At 38.7% G+C, this 27,965-nt stretch overlaps 1 protein-coding gene across 6 annotated transcripts; it reads right to left on the reverse strand.

Annotated features, from left to right (window-relative positions):
- Positions 1-656: 656 nt before the first annotated feature.
- Positions 657-27,726, reverse strand: ppfibp1b (PPFIA binding protein 1b). Of its 6 annotated transcripts, XM_061722112.1 has the most exons (28): positions 27,591-27,726; positions 17,862-17,943; positions 17,153-17,358; positions 15,179-15,268; positions 14,958-15,071; positions 13,429-13,563; positions 12,091-12,183; positions 11,402-11,494; positions 10,660-10,735; positions 10,465-10,509; positions 8,764-8,825; positions 8,588-8,672; positions 8,174-8,313; positions 7,761-7,858; positions 6,953-7,010; positions 6,688-6,862; positions 6,284-6,316; positions 5,573-5,714; positions 5,265-5,396; positions 4,945-5,095; positions 4,731-4,842; positions 4,479-4,567; positions 4,251-4,373; positions 2,565-2,690; positions 2,299-2,487; positions 1,951-2,115; positions 1,750-1,815; positions 657-1,655 (listed from the first exon to the last, which is right to left on the reverse strand). In XM_061722112.1, exons 2-28 carry the CDS (start codon positions 17,923-17,925, stop codon positions 1,575-1,577), a joined length of 2,943 nt encoding a protein of 980 aa, XP_061578096.1. In that variant the 5' UTR covers positions 17,926-17,943; positions 27,591-27,726; the 3' UTR covers positions 657-1,574. The 6 variants fall into 6 exon arrangements, with proteins under 6 accessions (XP_061578096.1, XP_061578099.1, XP_061578098.1 ...); XM_061722115.1 differs by lacking the exon at positions 11,402-11,494; XM_061722114.1 differs by lacking the exon at positions 10,465-10,509.
- Positions 27,727-27,965: the final 239 nt, after the last annotated feature.

Consider the following 27,965-nt stretch of genomic DNA (forward strand, 5'->3'; position numbering starts at 1 on the left):
ACAGTTTATTTTCAAGTTCTCACACTTGAATTATCTCGTGCAAAAAAAGAATTAAAAAAAATAACACTAAAGCAAATTAAAAGGCAGAGTTCCAGGGTTCCAGGGTTATATTGACTAAAGTCAGCGCTCATATCCTGAGATTAAATTTTTCTGACTTATTCTGGACAAGTCATCTCTTCCATGCTTGCATTAGTCAAAGATTTTGTGGACATGTCTCTGGCAGTAATCTTTATAGTTATAACAACTTCATAATCAAATTAAATTGTGCTCACATGGTGAATAATACCAATATGGTTGTGCCTATTCAAATGAAACAAAAACATTTGTTACAGTGTCTTCATGGAAAGATGAGTAGTTTACTTTTTTTTCCCCCCAAAGCTAAACATATGGAGAGCTGAAGACAAAGGAAGAAAAGAGGGGAACAAGACAGGATGAAAGGACGATCCCAGGTCAGTCTCCCATGAAAGGTTCACACGTCTGTCTACTAGTGGTAGTTTGACCCGTTTTACCTGCAAGTTCTGTGAAAAAAAAAGAGTTCCTATCACTCTGTTCAATATTTTAACGCGTCTTTCATTTAAGAAATGTGGACAGTTGCTTTAAAATAAACAAAACTGCTTTCAGTATTTCGCTAAATGCCAATAAAAAGAACACCAGTGCAAATTTATATTACTTTATTGAGTTTAAAAATTAGATGAGTTTAAAAAAAACAAAAAACATATTTGGAGTTGTGGTCAACGTTTTAATTTACAGCATTAATAAAAGAAAACCTCACATTTTATCTCATCAATATGAGTAGGCAAAGTATCCATAAAAGAACAGTCAGCCCACAGGTTTCCAAAATCCTTTTTATGATAAAAATATAACAGATGACACGTCTGCATGACTGTTGGAGTTCAATACCATGCAATGATATTCTTAGGTTTTGTAGTGTGCATGTATGCATATGTGCAAACGCATAAGTACAAGTTAACATCTACAGAAAAGGATAAAATACAAGACCTTTATCATTTAATTAGAGTTCAGTTGTGTAGAAAAAGAAAATAAAAACAAAAAAACGTAGCAGCTTTTTGGAGTTATTACTTTACAATAAGTTGAGAAAGAACAGTCTCCACATATCACTGCTATACAGTCTTCTGTCTCCAAGTCCATCTTTCTTCCAATATCTACACTCAGAAGGCAGGTAAAAAGACATATATTAAATCTAAATTGGCATTTTCTTGATGTCACGTTCCTGCCTGTTAGCTCTCCACTTGGATCAGAACCAGAACGATGCCTGTATAGAACAGCACAAACTTTTTCCAGAAACCAGCTGGTAGGCAAACAGTGGTGTTAACCTAAATGTTCTCCTGACATCAAGCAACAGAAATGAATAATGCGTGATGGACTAAAGGCTTCTGCAACACCCTCGTCTGGTACGGAGATGAAGACAGACGTCAATACTTTCGGCTCTTTATTGGATGCAATACTAAAAGGAAATATGGAAACACTAATAAACGCTGTGAGGACATTGTGTGCGAGTGAAGTGGGTTGGCACAGTTTCTTCCACAGCAGGACCGAGTCTCACGCCCACAGCCTCATACGTTGGAGTCGTCATCTGTTACACTCGGATTTGGTGAATTGGAAGCATTGAAGAATTCATCATCTTTCAGCATACTCTGGTTTAAAAAGCATAAAAGACGAACATTAAACAAAAGCTGCTAAAAGAAAAGTAAATTACTACTGTGCACTTTTGACTCTTTATGATCTTACCGTCAGGTTTTGAATTCCTTCAGAGAAAGCCCCGATCTGTCTCACTGTCCCCTCGGAGTCCTCCATCTGTGGGGGGAAATGTTTGGGTTGATAAACTACGACGAAATAAAACTTTGAACCGACTAAGGGTATGAACTAAACTTGCCCTAGACAGAAGTAGCTTCATCCTTCATCCAAACAATACGCAGGGAACAAGCTCACCTGTTCTAGCCTGTCCAGGTCATCTTCATAGATCTGGAGCTCGTAGCCTTTCTGGAAGCTTCGTCCCTTTGGCATCTCCACGTCCATGGGACACACGTACTCCTCATTCTCCTCCTGCTTCTTCTTCCTCAGATTCCCAAAACTACTGAATGGCAGTTTCTTTGGCTGGTATAAACAGAAGAATACTGATATTTTACAACCATTTTAACAGGAGTGTCATAATTAAGAGAGAGAGAGAGAGTGTCTGAACATTAATTGGCAAAAACCGAAAACAAACAGGGTTATTTTTTGCATAAAACGAGCCATTTCTGAGAAAGGATGGCCTCGGCTCAGGGAATCATGCATTACCTTGACTTTTGTGGTGGCGGTAAGCAAAATGTAGTCTGGGTTCTCAAGACACTCCTGTTTGAGCTGCTGGGCCTCTGAGCCGATGAGCAGGTTGAAGTGCGTGGCAAGGTGGCGTCGCAGCAGAGTCTTGTTGGGGGGGATGTTCAGCAGCAGAGCCATGGCCTCCACATTGAAGCGCGGCTCCAGGACCTGCACAAGAAGCTCACGTATTAGGAATGGATACGTGTCAGGAAAGTGTATCCTTCTCTGATCACCGACTTGCTCACCATGAGGCCTCCATGGACCCCGCTGCCTCTCAGGTTGGGAGCGTACTCGGCCAGATCTACGGATCGCAGCCACTCCATCACCCTGTGGTTGGTCCACTGGGAAACCTCTGCAGGTGAAATAGAGCTCTACACACACAATGTACAGAGAAATTATGAAGAGTTTAACAAAACAAAAAACAAATAAATATCAGAAGATGCATCATATAAATCCCAATAGGGATTATTAGAAAAGTAAATCATTTTCTAGATTTAAAACATTGTTCTATAAACTCTGTTTCCGAATTGGAGAACACCGGTCTAATTCAAAGCTACATCGTTGTCACTTCGAGCTGTAAAAGCAAGTTGGTAAATGAATCGTTGACTGTTACTGTACAGTAACAACAGGCTAGCAGCTAAGGTACACAGCAGGCCTCAGAAAAGACACCCCAGTACAGTCAGGAACCACCGTACACAGCAGATTACAGCATCACACACCAACAACCCACGCCCACCCGGGGGTGCAGCATGTGGTCGTAACAAACACCGTTTATGTATGATGAACTCTCGTCTGGCTCGTGATCGTGTAAGATCAGAATGTTACTGGTTCTCACCAAAGAGAGTAACTTTTTCCTCCTGATTTGCACGGTGGTCAGCAATGATGCAGCGCTTACATTTCTACGATCAGCTGACACTGAATGTGGTGCATCTTGTTATACCAGAACAAACCACAGTGGTCATCCCTTGAACTCTGGACAGTTTTGAGTCAGAGGTGCATGGGACTTGATTCATTTCAAGGCCCTTCAACTACTAGCTGTTTCTTCTTGAGAATGTGATGTTTTAAAAGCCAGGATGAATGAGAACTGAACTCATTATAAATCAATTTCAATTAGACTAATGAGAAGCTTCCACCTGTTTCAGATAGGAAATATTACCGGTTTAACACAGAGTCACACCGTACAGGTTCTTGGTAGTTATGAACTGTGTCGTGTGCAAGACATCCTGATCAAGAAATATTCTGTCCCCACACCGCAGGTAAAGTGAGGTTGAATTGATTAATTGATTGAAATCTTTATTTCGAGCATATTATATAAAAAAGAAAAATAATTACACAAAACATCAGAAAAGAATACAAATAAACAGTCATTAAACAAATCAAAGGGAAATAAACCTTCATGCCCGAAAAGGAGTAGGAGGAAGGAAAAAACTCTTTTTCAATTTTGCTTGAATACAAAATAAATAAATATAATAATATAATATTAATGACACTACCCAGTTCTTAATTCTTCATTCGTTACACATTACTTAGTTTCTATGTTGACTTTGCTGAAGTTGCTGTAGCAGCTGCAGAAATCAGTCATAATCCAGGTGTATTTTTCAAACAGACATTCAGACCATTAACCCCTACAGCTGGCTCTAAACTACACCCTGAGGAAGAGGAAACTACTCCCTCACAACTCAAGCTTCAGAGCTCGAACCCTCCAAAAACATCTATATCTGTTAGATGTGCTCATACTGTTGATGCACCTCAAAGCGTCGACACAGTTAAATAAACTAAAGCCATCTGATTTGAGAAAAGGCACATTATTGAATTACAAGTTCCAATACATCCCTTATATTCTCCTTAATGTTTCTCCTTGTAGAATTTGCATTCCTTAGGGGTGAAAATCTCTCAAGCAACTTGGGGGCTCAATGTTAAAATGATCATACCTCATCTGATGGTCTGCGGCGCAAACAATTAGGCTCGTAGTTGTTGAGTCGCAGAACTTGAATAGCCCTTTTGATACTGAGGTGATGTAGGACGCTTCCCACCTTCATAGAAAGCAGGTCATCCTGAAGGACAAAGCATTAAAAACATTACTTTATCACATCTGTAAAGAAATTTAGACTTAAATTATAAGAAAGCATCAAAGCCAAGAGTCTCATGCGATCACTTACCACCGTCATGTAGTGCAGCATGCGTCCATCTACTCTGCCCTCATCAAACTGTGTCTTATACTGAGGCAGGCCGATATCATCCAGCCACCCTGAGAAGAACCGGAAAGATTAATGAGAACAGCATCAACTTGACTGTCATTTAATAAAAAGGTTTGGCTGGGTGTGAATAAACATAAAAAGGGAAAATTTGGCCATTTGAAAAGCTAAGCACTCATCAGCTGACTCATGTTTGGGCCGGCAGCTTGTACTCACTTGTTACCCAGTTGTAATCCAATTTTCCCTTAATATCCTCCTCCTCTGAGCCGAGGGCCTGCAGAGCCAGCTGCAGCTTCTTTTTGTGTAACGTGTGTTTGATGCCCAGCTCCTAAACTCCCAGAGAAGACGACTCATGACTACACACCTAACATTCTTTGGATTCTAGACAGGCTGATGGGTTAAATTAGTCATTTGTTCCGGTTCGTCTCACCCTCTCAAGGTCTTGCTGTGAAGCTTGTAGCAGAGTCTGTCCGGAGGAGATCCACACACGGGCCATGTTCACATAAAGGCCGAGACCCTGCTCATGCAGCCAGTCACAGACCTGATCCTTTGTCCAACGTGCAAAGGGAGCGTCCACATCACTGAGGAGATGAGAAGAAGAGTAAAAAAGATGAGGCTGTAGTCATAGCTTTGTAGCAGTAAGATCAAGATCAAGTAGATGCATTCTTAATTAATTAGAAAATTGTACAACAGATATCCAGAGCAAGGAAACAGCATTCTGGTTTTTATGCAGTTCACGTTCAAACTTACTTGTTGACTCGTTGTAGGTCCCGGGACCAACCCAGTCTGGGTCCTGCTGTGGCACGCACCCCACCACGCTTAAACTCACCCTCCTGCAGGTTGTCATCCAGGTTAAATGTGGTTGACTGGCTCCTTATAAGCCTGAGAAAAAAAAAAACGAAAGAAAAAAAACCCTTTAATTAAACTTAAATTTAAATATGTAAATCTAAATATTATAACATCCTCATGCATTTACTCTTGATTTTCTGACTCATGATTGATTGAATGAATGAATGATTGATTTGAAGTCAAGAGTTAAGATGCTGCTTTGTACTCACTTTCCAAATAGCTTTTTTATCCCTTTGGATTTCTTTCTACTTTCTGGCGTTGTAGCAAGAGTGTGAGTGCTGTCATTGTTGGATGATCTCTGCGGCAGCCCAGCTAGATCCAGATGGTCAGTGCCCTGTTGCTCTGTTTCAGCTGCACAAACAAATGCCCACACATAACACAACGTCATCACGAGTACCAGCGTTAGAGACGTGCACTGATTGGTGGAGACTCAGCTGTGGGGCGGAGGCAGCGCAGCATGCCGAAAAACAGTGCGATAGACGCGTGACGAGTCCAAGACATGGGCGGAAGAGGTTAAAAGCAGAAGATTGTCTAGATGAAACGCATCAAACAAACTCAGACAAATCCATCCGTTTTTTTTACATCTTTAGTGAAAGGTCTGTGGTATAAACATGTGTTGATCTAATAACCTGGATCTCAGCACTAAAAAAAAAAAAAGTAGTGAATAATAGCTGCTAATACATGCAGACACGCAAGCAAATCAACATACACATGAACTGTATGTTGAGCAGACATTTGTGCAACAAAGGACAGTGGTGAGGATGTGGATGCTGAAGAACTCAAGACTCATTAAAAAGAAGGAGTTTAATGAATGAGCACGGAAAAGTAAGGAGAGAGCTCATAGGGTGTAGTCAGTAGTTTTCTTTGCTTTCTTTGGAGAACTACTACAACCCTACCGTCGCACGTGATCTATACTGTACCTAGCATAGGCGCACTTGCACTCCTGCTGCGGTCTTCATGTGTTACAAAGAGCACACAACACACGACATGGTCCCACAGGAAAAGAACAAGAGTCCAGATATTATGATTGAAATAATAACGGGATTGGAGAGGTGGAACAGAGACAAAAATGGACACAGACAGGACACAGAGCACCATGGAAACACTTCTATAATTAAATGGGAACCACAGCTTGTGTGGCATGCAAATTATGGTCTTGGTCCATATAGTATAATCTATGGGTGTGGTTTGCTTGTTCATGGTGTAAGAAGAAAATAACTTCCAAGACATCTCATCCTGTGGTGATCATGGAAGCTCCGCCGTTTGCTTCCTGTAAAACATGATCTTCCTGTCACACATGTAAAATCTGGAGGATTGCTTTTACCGAGGTTAGGGCCGCTGGTTGTCTTCTTGCCTCCGCGGATCTTTAAGAAGCCCTTCCCAAAAGACGAGCGAGCCTTTTTTGAACCAAAGCTGTCGTCTTCTGTGGATGCAGGCGGGGTGGCAGAGGGAGCCATGGGTGGCTTTTCATTGGTCTTACTGGTCTCTTCATTTGTATGCTAAGAAAACAAAGAAAGCATTTTATAAACTATCCAAGTTTTATGGTTGATAAAAAAAAAAAAACAAGTAAAGAATAAAAGATTACTTACCTTCCCATTACTGTTCTCATCCAAATGGTCCTGGCCCTCAGTTCTGGTGGCGTCATGACTGTTAAAACAATAACACAAAATTCACTTAAGATGGTGTAACGTACATGTAAGCCACAGGATAAGATAAGACACCCGAACACACACATTTTTTTGTAACTTTAAGTTTACTGGGAAACCTCTATGACTGCAACAAATAGACAAAGCGTTTAAGTACGTAAATACTGCCATCAGAGCACTATCCTAATATCATTAAAGTTTTAAAATGCACTGACAAATAGTAATATATGCACTTACTTTGTTCTATTGACTGAAGCTTTGTTTTTATTATCTGGTGCTTGTCCTGATTATATTCAAATTTGACTTTGTATCTCTACTTTAGAATCCATAAACATAATCAGATTTTTGTGACGATATCATCTAGTCTTGGATAACTCTGCTAGAAATGATCTAACTTCCTGTCACTTTGGTGTTGAATGCCTTGCCATGAAATGATGTAAAGAGACCATTATATTCATACTGAACTGGAATGAGAGGAAACTATGCCAGACAGAGGACATTGACGTGTTGAAGTCAAACACGTGGTAAATCATCACATGTACCCATGATTTGCTCAAAGTGAATATGTACTGGCCAGATTCACCAGCTGGACTGAAAAGAGTGCATTACACCCACAAATCAGACGCTGTTTACGTATTTATTGATGAAGCACAAAACAGGTAAAGTGTGTTAACTGAAGAAGAAAATCAGCATAAGGCCTTTCTGGAGTCTGAGTTGGAGCCAAGTAACAAAAGTAAGAAACGCCTCTCACCTTTCCACGTCTGTTGGTGTGGACTCGGGCGCTTGCTCCGGGTCAGACGGACTGGGAGTAGGTGAAGGCTCCTCACTCTGTCCGCTGAAACTCTCCATCTACCCATGTGTTACAATGAGAGGAGACGACAGACATTAAGTTTAAGAGTTCACACTCTGACCTATATTCCTATTAAAAGATGAAAACGGTTACAAGCACGCCAAGAGGACTGACAGCCGAGATTATTTAATTAAATGGGATGTCAAGCTGTTCAACACTAATTTCAAAAGTGTGAATTTAACCTCAGGTGTTTGAATCCAAGTGCTTAATTTAGCATTTTTGAGTATAACGTGATCAGAAGTTTACTGAGGGGAGGAGAAAGATAAAAGAATACAAACAAAACAAAAAAACCCAGCATATATAACTTCACAAACCTCATCTGGGCTCTTCCTTTTCGTTTGGTCGACATCTGTAAGGTCTTGCATTTCAGATTCCAGAGAGATGGGGCTGGCAGACAGGCACACGCTGGATCCTTCGCCAGGGCTCTCGGTGCGTTCATTATCTTTCGTTTTTTCTGAAGGGGATAAGGAATACAATGCAACACTGTATAATTTGGGATGGAAAAAGAAAGTTCCAAGAATTAACAGAGAAAACCAATGCCTAAACCTAAAAACCTTTGGAAAAATGAAAAACTACAAGATAAAAACATGTCACCATAAACAAATTGAAAGGCTGCGTGCTACCCAAAATATGGTGATTAAAAAAATAAAAAAAAAAACTGTCCGCTGTATACTTGGATTGATTCACTTGAACACACATTCATCTACTCTGCAGCAGCAAAGTCTAACCTTTCTTCCCTTGCACAGACATCACCATGTCTTGGACTTTCTTGTACCGCAGAAGTGACTGCTTTAGTTCCTCAATCTTTCGATCCTGTAAAGGAAGAACAAATATAAAATTGTGGCCGATTAAGCGGCTGAATCCCTTGGTGCAATGCAAAGTAAAAGCAATTTGTCAAAGTTACCTTTTCCTCATTTGCTGCCATCAACGACTCTACTGCCTTTTTCATTCTTTGCACTTCCACATCTAGTGAGGACAGAAACAACTTAAGGCTATGAACTGTTGGATTACAGTGTGAAGCTTTTTGGAAGACAATATGAACATAAAGTGCAGCTGGAAGATTAAATGCATCAAGTCTTTACAGGCTGCAAAATTGCTGTCATTCCACTGACAACACAACAACATACATTATCCTCGTGTGAAGTAGCATTTCACTTTGGTTAGAACAATTTCACTTTTCAGAAGACACACTCCCATAAAAGGCTGTGTAAGCACTCTGCTATCAACAGCGATCCTCTCACCATGTAAGCATTTCACTATGTAACTGGCTTTTAACTTTTCCGTCCCAAGTTTACCATCTCCAAATAAGTCCAAAACAGGCACCTTATCTCATCTTATTAAAAAAACACAACAAACTCCCCCCTGAAAAACTTCAAAAAGTCCAAAATTGTTTAAAGGTAGCAACTTCTATCAAATGTTAACCTGAAACAAACCTGAACACTCTGGAATAGCCTGTATTTATGTCTACATTTGACTTAAGAGAAGATCAGTTAAAAGTTATTTTACATTAAATTGTGTGTTATTTCTTGGTTCTCCTATACTTTATAATGAAAACATCGTTTACATGAGTGCAGTATAGGCTAGAGTAAATACATGCAAATCCAAGCACCAAAAAGCTCAACAAAGCTTTATCCGAGGCAGTAGTTAACTAATCTAGCGTCCTAACGTGAACCATTTCTAACAAAAGAAGCCATCGCAAAGGTTTACTCTCACAAGCTGTAATTAGTTACAAAGTATTCCTAGTAATTTTAAAATGTTCATCAGACTACAGCCAGCTGTAAACAGAGATGATGCACCGTTGTAGCTATCATCCATATCCAGCCATTTCCAATGCCGCATTTTCAAATGTTCATCAAACCCAAGTTTGACCATTTATTAAATTTAAGGAACCAAGTAATAACAAAAACTCCACATTTAACAGATGTTGTCAATAAAAGTGACTGAGTGACTGTTGGGAGCGGTCTCCAATTCCAGTTGACTGGACTGTGTTGTGTGATTAGTCAGGACGGAGAAAGTATGTACAGAGAATGAAAAATGAAATCATTCCATACATTTTATAAATATACAGTGTAAGGGATGGGGACAGGCACAGATATGAAGACAGGTCTCTTAAGGATGCTGTCACACAACAGTGAACAACAGGATGGCAGGTTAGCAGCATACACTGGTGTTTGAAGTGAGCAGGGAAAGCTTTGGAGGACTTCAAGGCGAGGCATTGGGGGGCAGAGCAGGTTATTATTGTTGGAGGACATGAGTCAGAAGGATGAGTGAGCAGCTTGAATGGTTATGACAACAGTTCATTCCTCATTCCCGCCCATAAAGCAAACCATTCTTGTTGCTATTTTAGGTTGAACATTAAAAACACAGTGAGAGGATATGAAAGACTCTGTTCCTTTTAAAAAATAAACAAAGTATACATACAAAATAACTTAAAACTGAACAGTTAAACAGAGATGTGGTGCTCTGTGCACAGCTGCTAGCACTCCAGTGGGTTATAATGGACAAGCAGAGTTCAAATGGCTCATGCTCGTTCATGCAAACAGGGGCTGGAGAGGGTGCAACGATGAAGTGCAGTAGTAAACACAGGCATAAAAACCCCCCTTACGTTTTTCTTTCAGCCTCTTTCTAAGAGTTTCATCTGGATGAGAAACTAAACGGGACAAAAAAAGAATCATGACACAAAAATTGTGTAGAATTTCAGCCTCTAAAATAACCACATGTGCAGATTACACGAAATAGAGAGGTTAAGCCTGAGGCATGCTCATTTTCAGTCAGGACTGTGATTGGCTCTCCTTCCCACCTCTTTCTGTGGGATCTGCACTCCTCATCTCTCCATCTCTGCCCTCCAGCTCCCTCCGGAGTATGGCTAGCTCTTCCTGTTCAATAGAGAACTACAGTGAGTGTGTTTTCTTCCACACACATGCACGCACCTCCCCCACCCCACAACACCACCACAAACAAACCAAAAACACAGGAGGTTCACAGGCGCTGACGTGGCATGAGGGCACGCAAGCAACACCTGCTCAAAGGGGAACATATGTGAGGGGGGTGGCATGCACAGATGTGTTGGAGTGCTGAGGCAGGGGAAATATGCAAACATTTATTAAAAACATGTTTAAGTAACCCGGAGAGGAATCAAGCATGGAAGCAATAAACCAGGAAAAAAGGAAAACAGAGGGAAGTGTAAAGAAGGAAGAAAGAAATACAGACTTTTCCAACTTGTAACAAAACCTACAATTAAATCATACCTGTGGTCTCTAAATTGTGCGTGTTAGCTGAAACTTAGGAAGTAGTATTTTTGATTACTCTTGACTTTTTCTATTCTAATGTATTGTGTTTTTAAAAAAAAAAGTGGCTTTACTGTTTGGAAAAAAAAACTGTGCAAAGGGCAAAAAATGGTGAAATACTGCTGGAGATATTTTATTAACTGGCTCAAAAAACAAACAAAAAAAAAACAAAAACAGACAAGTAGTAGGGCAAAGGGAGAGGTCAGAAACCATAATCATACAGCAAGCACAATGATCATCCTGAGAGCAGCCAACCTTCATAGCCAGGAGTTTGTACTCTTTCCTCTGTTTCTCATACTGCATCTGGCCCATTTTAATTTTCAGGCTAGAAAGCTTGGCCATTAGCGACTACCAGCAGGGAGACAAACCAAAGAAAAAGAGGAAATTGAGACAGAAGAAATGAAAGCCAGGGGTCAAGAAGAAGGATTATTCCAGATTAAAGATACTTCAAGTACTTTGCATGCTAAAAGCAAGCTCAAAGCTGCACCTCACAGGGAAAAAACTTTATGATACTTATTTATGATACTCTTGCAAAGAAAGCCTAAACCCCGATAGGAAAGAACATTGCATTATTCTGCATTAAGTCAGGTCATAAAAACCAGATGTAATTTAATTCAGAACTTCGATACAGCTAACAGAATCCCTGAACTGGAATAAATCTTAAAATGAAGAGTTGTAACGCAGACAATGGGGACTGCCCTTTGCACAAATGACTTGATTAACCACAAAGTATGCACAGATGTGAACGAAAACTGCATTAGACTGCTTGGGTATGGAATTTTTCTTAAGCTGTTTAAACCGTGTAATTTAATATAAAATCAGACTATTTATTTCACATATGCATATTTCAAAAGCATCAGGGATTTTGTACACAAAGTGTCGAAACAGGGAAGACGGCTCTTGGCTGGAAAGGAAAGGCAGGAACAAATCCTGTGACGACTTACCTTTGTTGATTTAAGTTTCTTTTCGTACTGTAGTTTTTCACTCTCCATTTCAGTCACTCTGTACCGCAGTTCACTAATTTCAAGAATCAAGTCCTGAAGAAAAGAAACTGTGTCACAGAATGGTTGTAAACTAGCAAGCATCTAAACTACAGCTAATTGCGTTTTCTTTTCAAAATCAATTTTCTTTATAGCAGCTATGAGTTTAAATTTAAAGTAAGAGTTTAACAATTTTCCCCCCCTCACTCATATCACTCAACAGCAAAAAAATCTGAAAAAAATACATGAAAAACTGCTACAATGCAGAAAAGAAAGTGTAAAACAAAATCTGTCTGGATGAAATGAGAGCAAGTACTTCAAAGCAGCAGCAGAGGTGAAATGAGAGATGTGATTTCTGTGCTTTGAGGTGGAACATGCACACAGCAGCTTTGTGTTCCAGTGGAGTGAAAGACTCGATCACATTGTTACAACAATAACATGACATGTTTGGAAGTTTTCCAAGCACTCTGCACGGTTCATCTGGGAGCAGATATCCCCTCTTCTCACATAAACAACAGCTTAATCCTTATAAAACCTTTGACCAGAAAGCAGCAAATCCAAATAAGGTTAAAAACACAATAAACTAATCTGCACGACTATGTTTTTCTATTTATAATCACAACAAAACACCAACGCCACTGACAAGGTTTATCCGCCATGGCTAGTTAAGCAAATGGTGATGCTGCCTGGAGATGCAGGCAGAATGCAATAAGACTTAAGCCTGAGTTATGGTTCTGCGTCAAAACGACGGCGTGCACACGGCGTCGCCGTGACGCCGTCGTGAACCCTTCGGACTTCTCCGTCACTCCATTTCGCCGCGGTGCAGTACCCCCCGTGACCGCTAATTCGCGATCTTTTCCTGAATGGTTTATCAGACTTTTTCCGGTCACAGTGAATCAAAGAGATAAGGACAACTATTAAAAAAAATAAATAAATAACACATACACGAAGAAAAGAGCGCTGAAAGTTCACGACTGCTTCAAACCGGAAACCGGAAATGCGTTGCTACCAAGTGAACCAATCACAGCCCTCTCGTCTGAGTTTGGTCTGAGTCGCCTCGAGGCGTAGTTACAATTTTTGGGAGGTACGCGTCACTGACGGCGTATGGTACGCGTCAACGCGTACCCTACACCGTAGGCACGGCGTTGTTTTGACGCAGAACCATAACTCAGCCTTACCTCTCACACAAATCTCTCAAAAATAAATAAGGGTTTTTTCAAGGTTTGGGTGTACACATGCCATGCCATTATTTAAAAAAGAAACCGGTATATTCTGTTTTGGCCAAATAAATAATTCACACACCTCACTGTCCCTAAATCTGTCATCTGTAAAGTCCCGTCTGTCCTTGTCCATAGCATTGTGCTTCAGCTTCAGATTGGATACTTCAGACATTAGTTCCAGCTTCTGGGTCTCCAGCGCAGTTCTGCACAAAAGCTCCTGCAATGGTAAAAGAGGATTCAAAACATGAAGATGACAGTAAAATTCATTGTTTCTCTTTTAAACTTATCTTGAAGTCAAACTTGCTCCAGGAAGCAGTACAACAGCTTCATCGTGCAAAGCAATCATACAAAATAATGAGACGAAATAAATCAACGGGTAGTGCATAGGAACAAGATGTGTTTGTAAATAGTAGGAGAGCAGTATTTTCTGATATCATCCAACACACTTTGATCACGCACAAAAATCAAAGGAGTCGTTGTTTGTTAGGATTTGGTATCTTGACATGAGGTAAATTCTTCGACATAGCTGATGAGTTACAGGCATATTGTTTAGTGATGCTCCAAAAACTTGACAGCTTGGAGTAAAAGGGGCCTTTACTGTATATAAAATGGCAGAGGATTAAAAAGACAGTGTAAAAAAATAACATAATTCAACCTTTCATGTAGACGCTATTGTCAGAGTAAAATACATCAAATTAAGGATGTAAGAGTAATACAAACAAATTAAAATCTGGTTTTTACGTGAAAGTTGTAATTACGTTAGTAGCTGAATGAGCACCAGTAACCAGTCGATGGCCTGATTCTACCTTTACTAGTTGGCTGGAGTTTTGCTCTTTCACAATGTTAATGTATAATTAATGTACACTTTTCACATCAGTGTCAGAGTGGGCCTACAGCATTATTGTTCATGCAGGTAGGGAACTGAATAAGCTAAGTTTGTGATTAAATCTGTATATCTTTATCCGGGCAGTCAAAGAGGCATATACCTCTGCATGCTAACAGATAAAGACAAATACATGCCTTATTCCCAACAATGACAATTTATAAAGAACCATTAAGCATCATATCTGAAAATCAGTTGGATTTTACAATAAAAATAAACAAAAAAAACCACATGAACAACATAAAAAGGGCTCATATTGTGAAACAGTGGATGATAATACAACTAGCTCAAGCTAAGCAGATTAGAGAGAGATGGATACTAAACATTAATCACAACTTGACATCCATTTATCGCATCAGGACAATGTTATGCCACTGCTGAGTAACAGCTTTGAGAACATAATACTGTACATACAGAGCCGTGGCTAAAGTGTCTACACTGGACTTCTCAGACAACTGCAAGACAGATTTCTGTATCAAAGTAAACAATTTAGTCAAACATGAACTGTCCCTGAATTCCATTTCATTCCACATCTTTAGATATGCTTCCCACTTCCTTCTAAGAGGAGGGATGCACACGCCACATCAAGACAAGAACTCAAATGTTTCAGTAAAAAGTCAGTGTCACCCCCACATGTGAATTGTACTACAGATTTCACACCCATCTAGCGCTTGTATGCAGTCAGTCTTCATCCTCTTGTACTAATACACACACATTCACCTACACACCTGTTGCAGCATCTCCTCAGTGGCGTTGAGTTTCTCCCTGTGCTCATCCAAACACAAGTCCAAATCTCGAATTTTTTCTCCCTGAGCCTCCACCTGGTCAGTGAGCACGCTTACCTGCATGGAACCAGAGTATCAACTTATTTGTAAAACATATTTTCATGTCCATCTTCCATTGATACAAGTGTTAGAAAACTGTCATCTCAATCCAGTTGGTGGACTACCTGAAGCACCAGAGACTCCTTATCGCTCTCTATTCTGGAAAGCCGTTCCTGGTAATGATCACTTCCACCCATAGAGATGTGCCCATTGGACTGGAGAGACACAAGAAAGAAAAAAAATTATTCAACAAATTACAAAAGCGTAAATATCAGACCTCCTGAAGTGCTGGTTATTTATTTATATTGACCTTAAAAAGGTCTCTTAGATGCCAATTTTTCATATCAAAGTGTGAGAGGCCACACTTTTTCACTCTGCAACAACAAAACCCTACACAGCTGAAAAGTAGGTTCACTTTTACAATGTTGTGGAGAGAGTGAGTTACAACATTACACAAAAACTGTCTGGCCCGCAGCCCATTACTCTCCCACACAACGCTTTGATTCCCAAGAGGTGAGTCCTTGGTGAATGCCGGCTGTGACAGTGACAGCAATTCATCTCGCATTCACAAAGAATCATGTTTTCTCCAGGCAAAACAAAAAACACACATAGTCTTAATCTCAACCTTAAACACTAAGGCTACTGTCCGTTAAAATGTCTGCTCATAGACAAACTTCTGCACAAAAACGGCACCATTTTAAAAACGTTAAATTTCAAAGTAAGGTAAAGCTTTCAGACAATGACAAAGCAACAGGAGGAGTGCCATGTTTCCACATCTGTTGTGTAAATGTCAAGACAAGCCAACTTTGTGGCATCACCATTGAACTGATCTGCCCTGAGGCTCAACTATTCTCACGAACAATGGAGATGAAACCTTCAGTACCTGGACCAGCTACTGTGACATTCAAGATCAAATGCAGAAGTCTATTTCGACAGGAACAGTTATGGTGGGGGGTGTCAACCCTCTAAGGATGGTCTTACATATTGAGAGCAAAGAAGAAAAGAAACTCTTAGGAGGTGGGAATTAAAAATACAACATCAGATGAAGAAAAAAGAATAATAAAAACGCAGCAAAACTGCAGACGCCTTGTGTTTAGAGAAAAAAAAAAACATTGCACGTCCATATTTCTACCAGGACGCGTAGCCGCTAGACACTGGACATCAAATGCACTTTAGTAATTGATCACTTTGAGTAGTTTTCTACAGCATTCAAGTTTCTGTTGAGACAAGGCCTAGGAGGAAAGATAACAGCATGAATATTAGAGAAGCAACTGTTGCTGCCCATCAATTTGGGAAGAGCTATAAAGCCATTTCCAAGCTATTTGAAGTCCATCAGTATGCAGTGAAAATGATTAGTCCCAAATGGAAAAGATACAAGACAGCTGCCCGTCTTCCCAGCAAATTCAACACAAGTTCAGATTGTGCAATACTCAAAAAAACAAAAACAAAAAAACCAACTGAACAAATATGCATGGATTTCCTGTTTGGACCGCTTAACAATATGAAGTCTATTCTCTTTAAGAAGAAGAAGGCAACACAGCTTAGTTTGGAAAGATGTATCTGAACAAATCACACGATTTCTGGAACAATATCCACTGGACAGGATCATGCCAAATTGTACTTATCCCAAACACAACAGGAAATCTACCATGGAATGACTGGAAAAGAGGAGAATTGAGGTACTGGAATTAGAATAGCCCAGTGAGAGTCCAGACTTGGCAGGACCTTCATAGAGATGAACATAAACGAATAAAAACTACAATGATCTGAAACAACAACGGTAAGATGGATGAGAATTTCTACACAAGAATGTAAGAGATAAAATGCCCCACAAAGATGATTGCTTGCTGCTAAAGGTGCTTCTACAAACTACTGAATAATATAATTGAAATAATGTATTTTAGTTTAAAAACATTGTTTTTCTTGTTGGCTTAGTTTTTCTCTCATAAATGATGACAGTGTAATATGTCATGTTAATGCTTGTTTGATATTGTATTTATCTTATTTTAGCACTTGGTAAGGACTAAATGGTTTTCTATTTTCTCAAACCTTCAGGTAACAAGAGGGTGTACCATGTTTTTAACATGACTGCCTCTCACCAGGTGACTGTGGAGCCACTCAACCAGACTCTCGGCTGTGGAGTCAGGGATCTGGCAGCGTAGACTCTCTCTTTCCTCTGTGTCCATCAACTCCAGGACACTCCTCAGGTCTTCCAAAAGGTGGAGCGCCCGCAAGTTGCCCATGTAAGGGGACGTAGGTGACTGACAGTCAAACAAACCATTGGAGTAGTCCAAGGCCTTTGAGCCTGAAGCAAAGAAGCACACCAGGGGAAAAACTACTGATTGAAAGTGGTAAACTTTATTGTACAGAGCAGATGATTGAACATTCTGTGGTCCATGTTGACAGAAATAAAAGTAAATCAATTAACAGTTAAATGTTACAAAAATAAAAAGATCTTTAATTGTTTTATTTTTACATTTTTTAATTATTTTTATTATTGAACATGGAAAATGCATGTACCATTTGAAACATGGCTTAAAGTCACACAGCCTAAGTAAGTAATCAAACAACAAAAACTAACATCTCTGACAAATGTGGAGCTCCAAACATCACATGTATCCATCTAAAATGTCAGCTGTGCAACAAACCATAACATGAGGACACCAGGGAAAGTCTTAGCAATGTTTACTCATCCGAGGAGAATTAAATCAGTGCGTTAGTTGTTTTAATACCATAAGTCACAATGTAATTGCCTTTGGGGATTTATTTACCAAATGCCAAGATAAAAAGGTTTAGATTATACTTTACCTGCTATTATACCATCCATTTGCTCCAGGGCAGCAGCCAACATGTCGCTGGCATCAGACATCATCTTGAGTCACTGATGAACCTTTGAAAAACAACCACACAATTATCTTAGGTATTATAGGATTAAAGAAGACAAAAATAAAAGTGAGCATTTTTTTTTAAATAACATTAACTGAAAAAATAAAATAAAATATAATGTAGCAAAACATTAATTTTTGTGTAAAAAGTGGTCATAATTAGAATGACTGAATTCAAACTCATCAGCATGATGCTGTGATCGTCTTAAACCAAAAAAAAAAAAGTAAAATATTACTTTTGTGGGATGGGTTTGGGATGAAACAACAAAACAAACGGCTAAGCTATGCATTCTATCGACAATTAGGACCGGAAGTATTTTCAAAATTACAGTTTATATGATTGTGCCTTTATATACTACCGAAATGCAATACATTGAAATGAAAATTGATTTGATTGCATTTAATTTTCAATGTGTGATCAAAGTATAGACTAAGATTTAATTTAAGAGGTTTTCACAAATATGTTGACATTTACCATTTCAGAATTAAATTTCCATTCTAAAGGACTCAAAAAGTATTTGAGAAATTGACTGAAAAGAAGTTTATTGGCCAGAATGTTAATTCCCTTGTTACTTCAAGACAAATAAAGAGGACTAGAATTAATATCAAGTACAGAGTTGGCATTTAAAAGCTGTTTGATGGGGGCTACTTATATGAAATGTGAATTCCAGCCAAATTATCACTTAAGCACATTTTTAAAGACAAAGAAAGTATTCAACAAGCTCAACAACATCAAAAGGCTTTGAAACCCAGAGTAGACACCTAAAGTGAATAATCCCAAAATCTTTTCCTGGGTGAAGAAAAACCACCTTCACAGTATGGAAGTCACGAATCCTCTAGAGAAGGTTTATCATTGTCAAAATCTACAGTCAAGAGATAACATTCATGAATTCCAATATTGACGGTTTACAACATAGCCCCATATGTGAGTTTGCATTACCACTAGGATTCTGCAAAACCTCAATATTGCAAACAAAAACCTGCCATTGAAACACTTAGAATCAGAAAAATAACTCAAGTATTGCAAAAAAAACCTTTTAATTCTTTCATGAGGTGTCAGTGATGTGTCAGTCAGTCATCCAGTTTAGCACAAAAGTGTAACTTTTGTTGCAAGTCTCCACTGGACGCGTCGTAGTCGGTCATAGGAGACCATTAACCATTTGACTGATCACCTGCTGCAGTCGTCATCTGTTGAGTATTTTCAAAACAACAGTGAAGTGAAAGATGTTTTCTATCCATTTTCTTCAAAATCGATATCATCTTCTTTGTTTTGAAGAGAAGTCTCACAGGATGAGATTCTGAGACAAAGTCTCACAGGATTTTATGAAAATCCCGCTACTTCGCTAAATACTGTTCAATGCAAACACCAGTGTGTTGTGTAGAAGAAGAGTACTGTTATTTTTGCCCCAGCGTGTCAGTAAAACCGAAAATACATCTACTTTGCAGAGGAAGGATTTTAGAGCTGTCCTTCCTTCAATTTTCAAAGAAAAGGTCAGTCTCTAATTGTCAAAGCCAAATCCAATTCAAACGACCACTAATCCTCCACTACAGCTAGCTACACTATTTACATCCAGATTACAATGTTGCCACTTTGTTGGCATTGTGTTAATCCCGCCTAGAGACTCTCTCTACAAGGATAGACTGATTTAATCGGCTCCTTATGACTTGTGGGCATATCTAATAAACTCCAACAGATGGCAGCTAGGCGTAGCTGCCAAGCAACTTTAAATTTGCTAATGGATTTCATGGCTATTTCTAACCAGCATTTACCAGTGGTTTGCAACAAACTGCAAATCACTCAAGAACTGGACTGCCTGATAAAATATCTAAAAGCCCTCCATGTTCTGGAATTAGATTCTTTGAACAAATGAAACACCGATAAATGCGTACAGCCTGATGGGATTAGAAAAGTATGGAGAAGGAAAGGAACAAAGGAACATAATCAAAAGCATTCTACATCATGTGTCAACGTGGTGGAGGCAGTGTTATGGGATGGGCATGTATAATTCCCAATTCATCAGGCACACTGGTGTTAATTGATGAAAATGTCTGCTGACAGATGTAGCCATTTAATTTTGAGATATATGGGGCTATAATAGGACATTGCCTCACGGAGCAAAAGGAAAATTACCTAAACATCCTGGGAAAACAACTTCAGGATTTTTTAAAGGCTAAGAAAATGAATGATATTTATTCAATGGCAGTCAGTTGCCTTTTCCCAACCTAATACAGCATGCTTCTCCGCTGCTTAAGATAAAACTGAAGGCAGAAAGGCCCACAACCAAGCAGCAATTGAAGGTGGCTGCATTGAAATAGAAGTACTTTGCCTAAAATGACTGCAATTCCTAAATGGTAATTTATTTTTGTGAAAACTCTTAAATTATGGTTGAAAGTCTACACTTTAGTGGCATGTTGATCGTTTCATTTCAAACCCACTGTGGTAGTGGTGTAAAGGTTTAGAATGTTTTTCTCTAAAGTTGTGCTTCACTAAAGCTGCAGGGGAGATCGTATGTAGAATCAGTCAAACGAAGACAAATTACAGATGCATTTCAGAATATTAATGAGGTCAATTCCTTATAATATTGGTACACAGGATGTCCTGCCAATAGGACACTGAACACTGTGTTTAGAGCCAAGCGACATTGGCCTTTTAGTGTTCCAATCTTGGATATCTGCCCAAACACCACAGCAGTCCCTATAGCTTGGAAAGTTTAGTAATGCAGTGGCTGTATATGCATGCACGCTTAAACGTGTTTATAAACGCAGTCATCTACACATAAACATGCATCTATTCCTTTAATCGACTACCACAAAATCTGGGAGGGCCCCGACACTGGGGCATAGTACCATTTTCAAACTTTATGGAAACCACCCACAGACCCAACACTGTTATTTCAGCATTTCTCTGGTCCCATTTTCCATTATGTGTATAATAAGCACGTCATAAAACACAAACACAAGGTTTGTCACAACACACAGCAGGGTGAGAAGAGATGAGAGAAACCAGGATGTCAAAGTAAACTGCTGAGCAGTTTCCAGCAGTAAAAGTCTTAATGGGGGTAAAGACAACAACAACAAAAAGCTTCTCTCAGTTTGCCTACAGTTATTGCTTGTCCCACATTTTGCATCAGACATACCCTTTTAAAAAGGCCAAAAGGGACTACAACATTTAAAGCAAATATATGCCCTTCTTTCAAAGATTACCACAATTTCTTGAGGTCTTAATGAAAGATATGTGACACACTTTGGCCAAAATACAAGTTCACAGTACAAAGGCACCCTTTTCAACTACGTGTTCTCAGAGTATCCTGCAAATCTGAACGTGTCATGTTTACACTTACATGCACAGTTTAGTCAACTTTTTTCTTTGTCTCAGTATGCATGAAGGGAAGGGAACTGATTTTCTAACCAGAGTAAGCCGTAATACACCACAAGAGGTAGTGATAGTGCCCATGTTCAGATTGTGGCCTTTGGACTTTTACAGTTGACCAATTAACCCACAGACCAAATCAAAAGATAGATCTCTGGTTTAGTATGGGCTCAAATTAATGCCATAAGTATTTTGTATCTGTAAATAAACTTTGTACTTGTAGAAATATTTTGTGCGTGTGCAAAAAATATTTGTACTTGCAAAAAATATTTGTACTTGTAGAAATATTTTGTGCATGTGCAAAAAGTATTTGTACTTGCAAAACATATGTGTACTTCTAGATACAAATTACAAACTTTTTACAAAGCTACAAACTTTTTTTACGAAAGCTACAAACTTGTTTTCAAAAGCTACAAACTTTTTTTTTACGAAAGCTACAAACTTGTTTTCAAAAGCTACAAACTTTTTTTACAAAGCTACAAACTTTTTTTACAACTACGAGTTTTGGCAGTGTTTTGACGTGCCAAAACTAACAGCCAATCAGCGATCTTTGGCACGGGTTTCAAAGGGTTTCTGGAGAGCCAATCAGATCATTGCATCGCCTACTGACGTCGCCGCCATATTGGATGTGGCAAGACTGGGCTGCAAACTAATACAAGTAAATGGACTTATTTTCATAAAGCACCTTTCTACAAAGAAATGTACGTTTTACGTCTCATTTATTCATTCACACGTGCACTAGTATACTTGGGAAACAGTTAGGCACCAAATATAATATATTTAATTTTCTCAGACGGCAAAAATAAGAACTTTATTTCACACAGGGGTAATTCATGTTATATCAGCTATAGAGAACAAGGTAGTGCCGAAAAACAATATATATCCCCCCTCACAAAAATAGAGACATATTTTTTTATCAACAAAACGAATAAACAAAAATTCAAATAACAAAATAACATATTTGAACCATTTTTCAGAAAATAAAATAACAATAACATAAAATGTAATGTAATGTGTAAAGATGTAAAATATGCTTTGTTAATGAGAGAATATGTTTCTGTATTTTTCTTATTTTTGTGAGGGGGGATATATATTGTTTTTCGGCACTACCTTGTTCTCTATAGCTGATATAACATAAATTACTCCTATGTGGGATCAATAAAGTTCTTATTTTTGCCATCTGAGAAAATAAATATATTATATATGTTGCCTAAACTGTTTCCCAAGTATATTAGTGCGTGTGTGAATGAATACATGAGACGTAAAACGTACATTTCTTTGTAGAAAGATGCTTTATGAAAATAAGTCCATTTACTTGCAGCCCAGTCTTGCCACATCCAATATGGCGGCGACGTCAGTAGGCGATGCAATGATCTGATTGGCTCTCCAGAAACCCTTTGAAACCCGTGCCAAAGATCGCTGATTGGCTGTTAGTTTTGGCACGTCAAAACACTGCCAAAACTCGAAAGTTTGTAGCTTTCGTAAAAAAAGTTTGTAGCTTTGTAAAAAAAGTTTGTAGCTTTGTAAAAAAAGTTTTTAGCTTTGTAAAAAGTTTGTAATTTGTATCTAGAAGTACACATATGTTTTGCAAGTACAAATACTTTTTGCACATGCACAAAATATTTCTACAAGTACAAATATTTTTTGCAAGTACAAATATTTTTTGCACACGCACAAAATATTTCTACAAGTACAAAGTTTATTTACAGATACAAAATACTTATGGCATTAATTTGAGCCCATAGTTTAGCTGCTGGCCACAAATTGCAGCAACGGAAAAAGGTGAACAGGGCAGACTCACAGCTCCATACGTTTCACACATCTTTACACTTTAGTTTACATATTTACATAAAGAATTTGTCTGACTTCGGCTGTACTATCTGGGTCTAAGTCCGACTACAAAAAGTTTGGTTTAGTTTGGTTTCAGTATTTGGTATTTTAAAACCATGATTTCAGTCAAACTGAAACAATAACAGTTTTGACTCACAAAACACTATAAAAAAAGTCAGGTTATGTCAGTGTCCTTGAGTTGACAATTACTTAAAAACACCCAAATATATGCATTGAAGCTCATAATCCTAATATATCCCTTATAAAAAACACAATGTTTTTGAATATTTTTGATAGATTAGGGAAGAATAGACACAGATTATGTCATAAGGATGTTGGAACCTAAAGAATATCACTTATATGGTAATCATGAATGCCCTTTTATAGTCACAATTAATTGTTAAGGAAATAAGTTTAATAGTGAATTGTGTATTTTCCTTTTAATTTTATCCTGATAATAAATTAACTGAAAAAAAAAATCAGTGTGCTACCAAAAATGGTACAGTGTTTGTCTTATCAATTTAACCATGACATCAGTGCCAATAGATGCCCATCACAGTTGGTCAAATATTAGGAGTAAGCAGTTTCATCTACTGGAAAATCACAGAAGGGGTGCAAAAGTGAATAAATACGAATATAGCCGTTGAGTATTGCACTTATGTCACAAGAACAGTAGCAGAGGCAGTTACAATAAAGAGGCATTCACAAATATTTCTCCACCCATAAGTAATAACTTCTTTTTTTGTAAATCAATAGAAGAGCTTTATTATCATATTTTCAATCAAAATATATGGTATAACAGTAGAGGGAAATAAATGAATAAAAAAGTGAAAGACTATCACCACTCACTGCAAAATGTAGCATTAAACAGCAGCTGAGCTAACTCAGAGTTAAGTATTCTGATGTATTGTGAAGTGAAATGAAAGCTTGAACTGCATCCTCTTTAAAAACTTGAGCCGGCTTTTCTTTTCACAGCTGAAGAGCAAATACAGGTAAAGTTAACGCATGGCTTTCAGCAAACATGCTTCAAACAGACTCGGCCAGGTCCAGGCATGCTGCTTTCAGACCTGCAGCCCATTTCTCAGTGAACATTAATCACCCTTAAAGTTCCTGTCTTAGCACTTCCGTGAAGTCATCCTGGACAGAGGATGAACCCAAAGCTGAACGCAGAGAATACATAATTACAGAGAAGTGCACTCTGTCCTCAGATCCCAGTAAGCTTGCACGGTGTGTTTATCATATGTAAACACAAGAGAGCAAGCAGACAAGGGGGCTTTGCAAGTGCCCGCTTCTCACAAAAAGAAAAAAGGACTGAATTCCTTTTAGTTCTGAAACTACGGATTATAGTCTTGATTATTATCACATGTCAGACAATACATGAACAATGTATGCAACTTTAAAAAAGGGACTTTAAAAATAGGATTCTGTTGTGACTTAGTATTTGTATTAAACAGTAAGTAATCCCCACATCTGAGAACTTAGCACTATGTCTATGTATATATAAAAAAAAAAATTAACTGATTCGCATCAGTTCTATCTATTTAGTGTAAAGCTAATCTATGAGGGACAAATTTGAAATGGAATTTGCTGTTAGTTTACAACACATCTGTGTGCAAGTCTGCAGTTGAAGGAGACATCTCAAAAGATCTCGACAACCAATCACTGCCGTCACCAACAATGTCTCACTGTCTGGCTTTCTTTCAGCAGTCCTTACACCGACCATAAGATACACAGAGCGGGCTATTGTTCATCATAGCAGGGTATTTTGACTGAAAGGCATGCAACGCTACACTGCTCATGGCACAACAATACCTTCTGATACAGCTTTAAAATCAAAAGGTCCTCAAATCTAAGCTTAAAAGGACAAAAGAAAAAAAATGCTTGGAAAAAGCAGTCTTGCCCCCTGGTAAAAACAGCCATATAATTCAGGGAGACATCCAGAGGGGAAGGAACACAAGAGAGTGGATGACAATAATTGCTTTATAATCTGTCAGCGCTGGTGCCTTTAGGCAGAGAAAACCATTATAAACACATCCTTACTGGACAAACTATGGAGAGGATGAACATTCCTAGTATTAGGAATAAAAGATATGGTCCACTAAATACTCATATATTCAGCATTTGCACAGCATTGAAGACAAAACAGAAGCCTCAGGATCTTGACTCTCTCTTTGAGAGAGTTTACAGCCACAGTGCAGCTGACTTGGACAACCTCTGTTTAGACTGAGTTGCTATGGTGGTAAAAAGGCTATGAGAGGGAAGAATTTACAACTCAGGCTTAAATTGTATAGCTTTTCCTATTTTTAACTAGGTAACGTCAATGATTTCCACGGACATGACAGAAAAGATTCAACCCCATTCACATAATGAAACCTATGTTTTGACTCAAGTTGGACTTAGCTCATTTTCCACCTTTGAGCAACGATTCCTTTAGAAAATCTACAAAAAAAAAAACTTTGGCCAGCATACCTCATCCTGTGTTACTCCAAAGAGGGAACAATCAGTCTATTCTGCATAAAAGACCATAGAAAATGCCTAAATGCATCTAAGTCATTAACTTGCTATTTTCCTATTAAACTGGTTCACATTCATGGCTTTTCTTTCACCCATTCTGAGGCTTCATTTTAAGAGGTCTCTGTTAACTTTTAATCATTTACGTGTGCTGAAAATGTTCAGGAAACATGTGCAATGCTCCACACTTGAAAAGTAAAAGCACACTTGTTGTAACAAGTCTGAAGGATTTTAATTTGCATTTAAGATTTAAGGATACACACTTTATCATACATTTTATGATAAGTAATGGCTGCAGTGATTTGATCTGGAGACAGAGTTACAGTTCATATCTCCAGGTTTAAGGATGCATAAAATGTATCAGTATCAGAAGGCTGCGCCACTAAGGATTCACTGGGTGTAAACAGGAATGAGGTATTCATCAGCTGCCTGCAGGACGCTGCTCCAGAATAACCTGCGGCTATTTCCAAGCTGAGTGAGCAGGCAGAATACTTCATTACTAATTTTATAACACCAAACAGAAAGGGCTATACATAAGAGTGGAAGATGGGAGGAAACTTTTGAAATAAATGATGTGAGCCTTAGATAATAAAGAGGCTGAAAGTGTGAATGTCTTCATTCAAGAATTATCTTGCCTGTATGAACAATGTCAGACCAGAGATCAAATTATGTTGTACAGAAGCTAAGATTCTTGTTATCTAGCGTATAGTTTGTGCTTTAACATGTTTAAAAGCACATTCATTTTTTATTTTACATAACTGCAAAGAAATGGAAAAAGAATAAAAGTAGGCAAATAAATAAATAAAACTCATGCACATGTGGCAAAGATTACCGTAGTAGGTTTCCATGAAGATGTTTGCCTGTCTACATGACTACCAAACACTGAGTTTGTTTTGAAACATTTTTATCATTCCTCATTTTAAATGATCGTTGCATTTTTAAGACACATACAGTAAACGGAGAATAGTGCTACCATAAAGTATAATGAATATTAAATAAAGAAAAGCATTTAAGTCACGAAAAAAATAAAAATACCAGACTTAAATCTTTTTTTCCTCTCTAATCAGAGAAAGAGAGATTCAGAAATCAAAACCAACCTCTCTGGTGAACACTACGTGTAGGTGATATTGTTGAGAGCAAGTGGTGTTTGGGTTACAGACATCTATTGTTTTGGAAAGCATGTGAAAACGAAGACCAAACAGTTTTCGAGGTCGACTTGAGGACAATACAACAACTTATCGGATTTCACAACTCTGGAAAAAGCTCTAAAGAGTAAATCACACCGTCTCAGTCACTTGCTTTTTGCTCCAGCAGCAAAGGAGCCTCCACCTCAACCAAACTAAACCAAACAGCATTTCTGCTGCAGAAACACGAGCCTTCGGGCAACATGGAGGAAACCAGAGATGTGGCACAAACTGACATTTATCTGACATGTAGGCACTCAGATATTGGCATAACATCTGGAAAGTAGCCAGAAAGGCATTATTTACGAGGCCTACATATATAACTTTTTTTCAAATATCGAAAACGTAATATAAGTGACAATTATTACTTTTTTTTTTTTAACTTACATTGCGGTTAACTTTTGATTAGGATACCAAACATGTTAAAAACACGCCCTGAAGCCAAGACTCTATTTAAATATATTTAATAAAACATGTAAGAGAGGACAATATAAATAAATCAATAATAAAACGTGTACAATCATGAGGGCGAGTCACTACACTGCTCCCTCTCCACTAAAGGCTGATTTATGGTTTGGCGTTACACCAACGCAGAGCCTACGGCGTAGGATACGCGGCGACGCGCACCGTACGCCGTAGGCTACGCCGTCGATTTAACGCGGAACCATAATTCAGGCTTAAGTTACTGAAACAACCAGAAAAATTATGAAACTATAAATCACGGCCGGGGGAAAATAAAATATACTAAATCTCTTACCGCGACTCTGCTCGAACAAATTAGACCTCTTTCTTTAAATGGTTCACAAAACTCCCAAGAATGCCTGAAGTTAACCGAGCCAGCCAGCACGACGTGACGCGCCGCCACATCGCTACGCCATGATGTCGCTGTGACGAGGCGAGCCGTTGGAAAAGCTGGAAAACTGGGACGTCACGGCTGGAAGGTCAGGCCCCGCCCAGCCCCGCCTAGCCCCGCCCAGTTCCGCCCCTCTCGGCCCCTGATTGGCCAGGAACAGAAACCTTTTCCCAAAATGGGACTCCGAGCGCGTTCACGTAGCATGGTAAATATGAAGTATGAGAGTGGGAAACACTTAAAAAAAATGAAAAACAAAAAAATAAAAATAAACACCAGCAG

Source organism: Cololabis saira, chromosome 5 (genome assembly GCF_033807715.1).
Source record: "Cololabis saira isolate AMF1-May2022 chromosome 5, fColSai1.1, whole genome shotgun sequence".
NCBI lineage: Eukaryota > Metazoa > Chordata > Actinopteri > Beloniformes > Belonidae > Cololabis > Cololabis saira.

Bases quoted from the DNA above. Each gene is read 5' to 3' on its own strand.
- ppfibp1b (XM_061722112.1), bottom strand. From the start codon at position 17,925: ATGATGTCTGATGCCAGCGACATGTTGGCTGCTGCCCTGGAGCAAATG. The intron at 8,826-10,464 runs GTAAGGGGGGTT...TGTCCTCACTAG, and splicing joins AAAGAGGCTGAAAGAAAAAC to ATGTGGAAGTGCAAAGAATG. The intron at 7,859-8,173 runs GTTTGTGAAGTT...ACACATGGGTAG, and splicing joins AAAGGAAGAGCCCAGATGAG to ATGGAGAGTTTCAGCGGACA.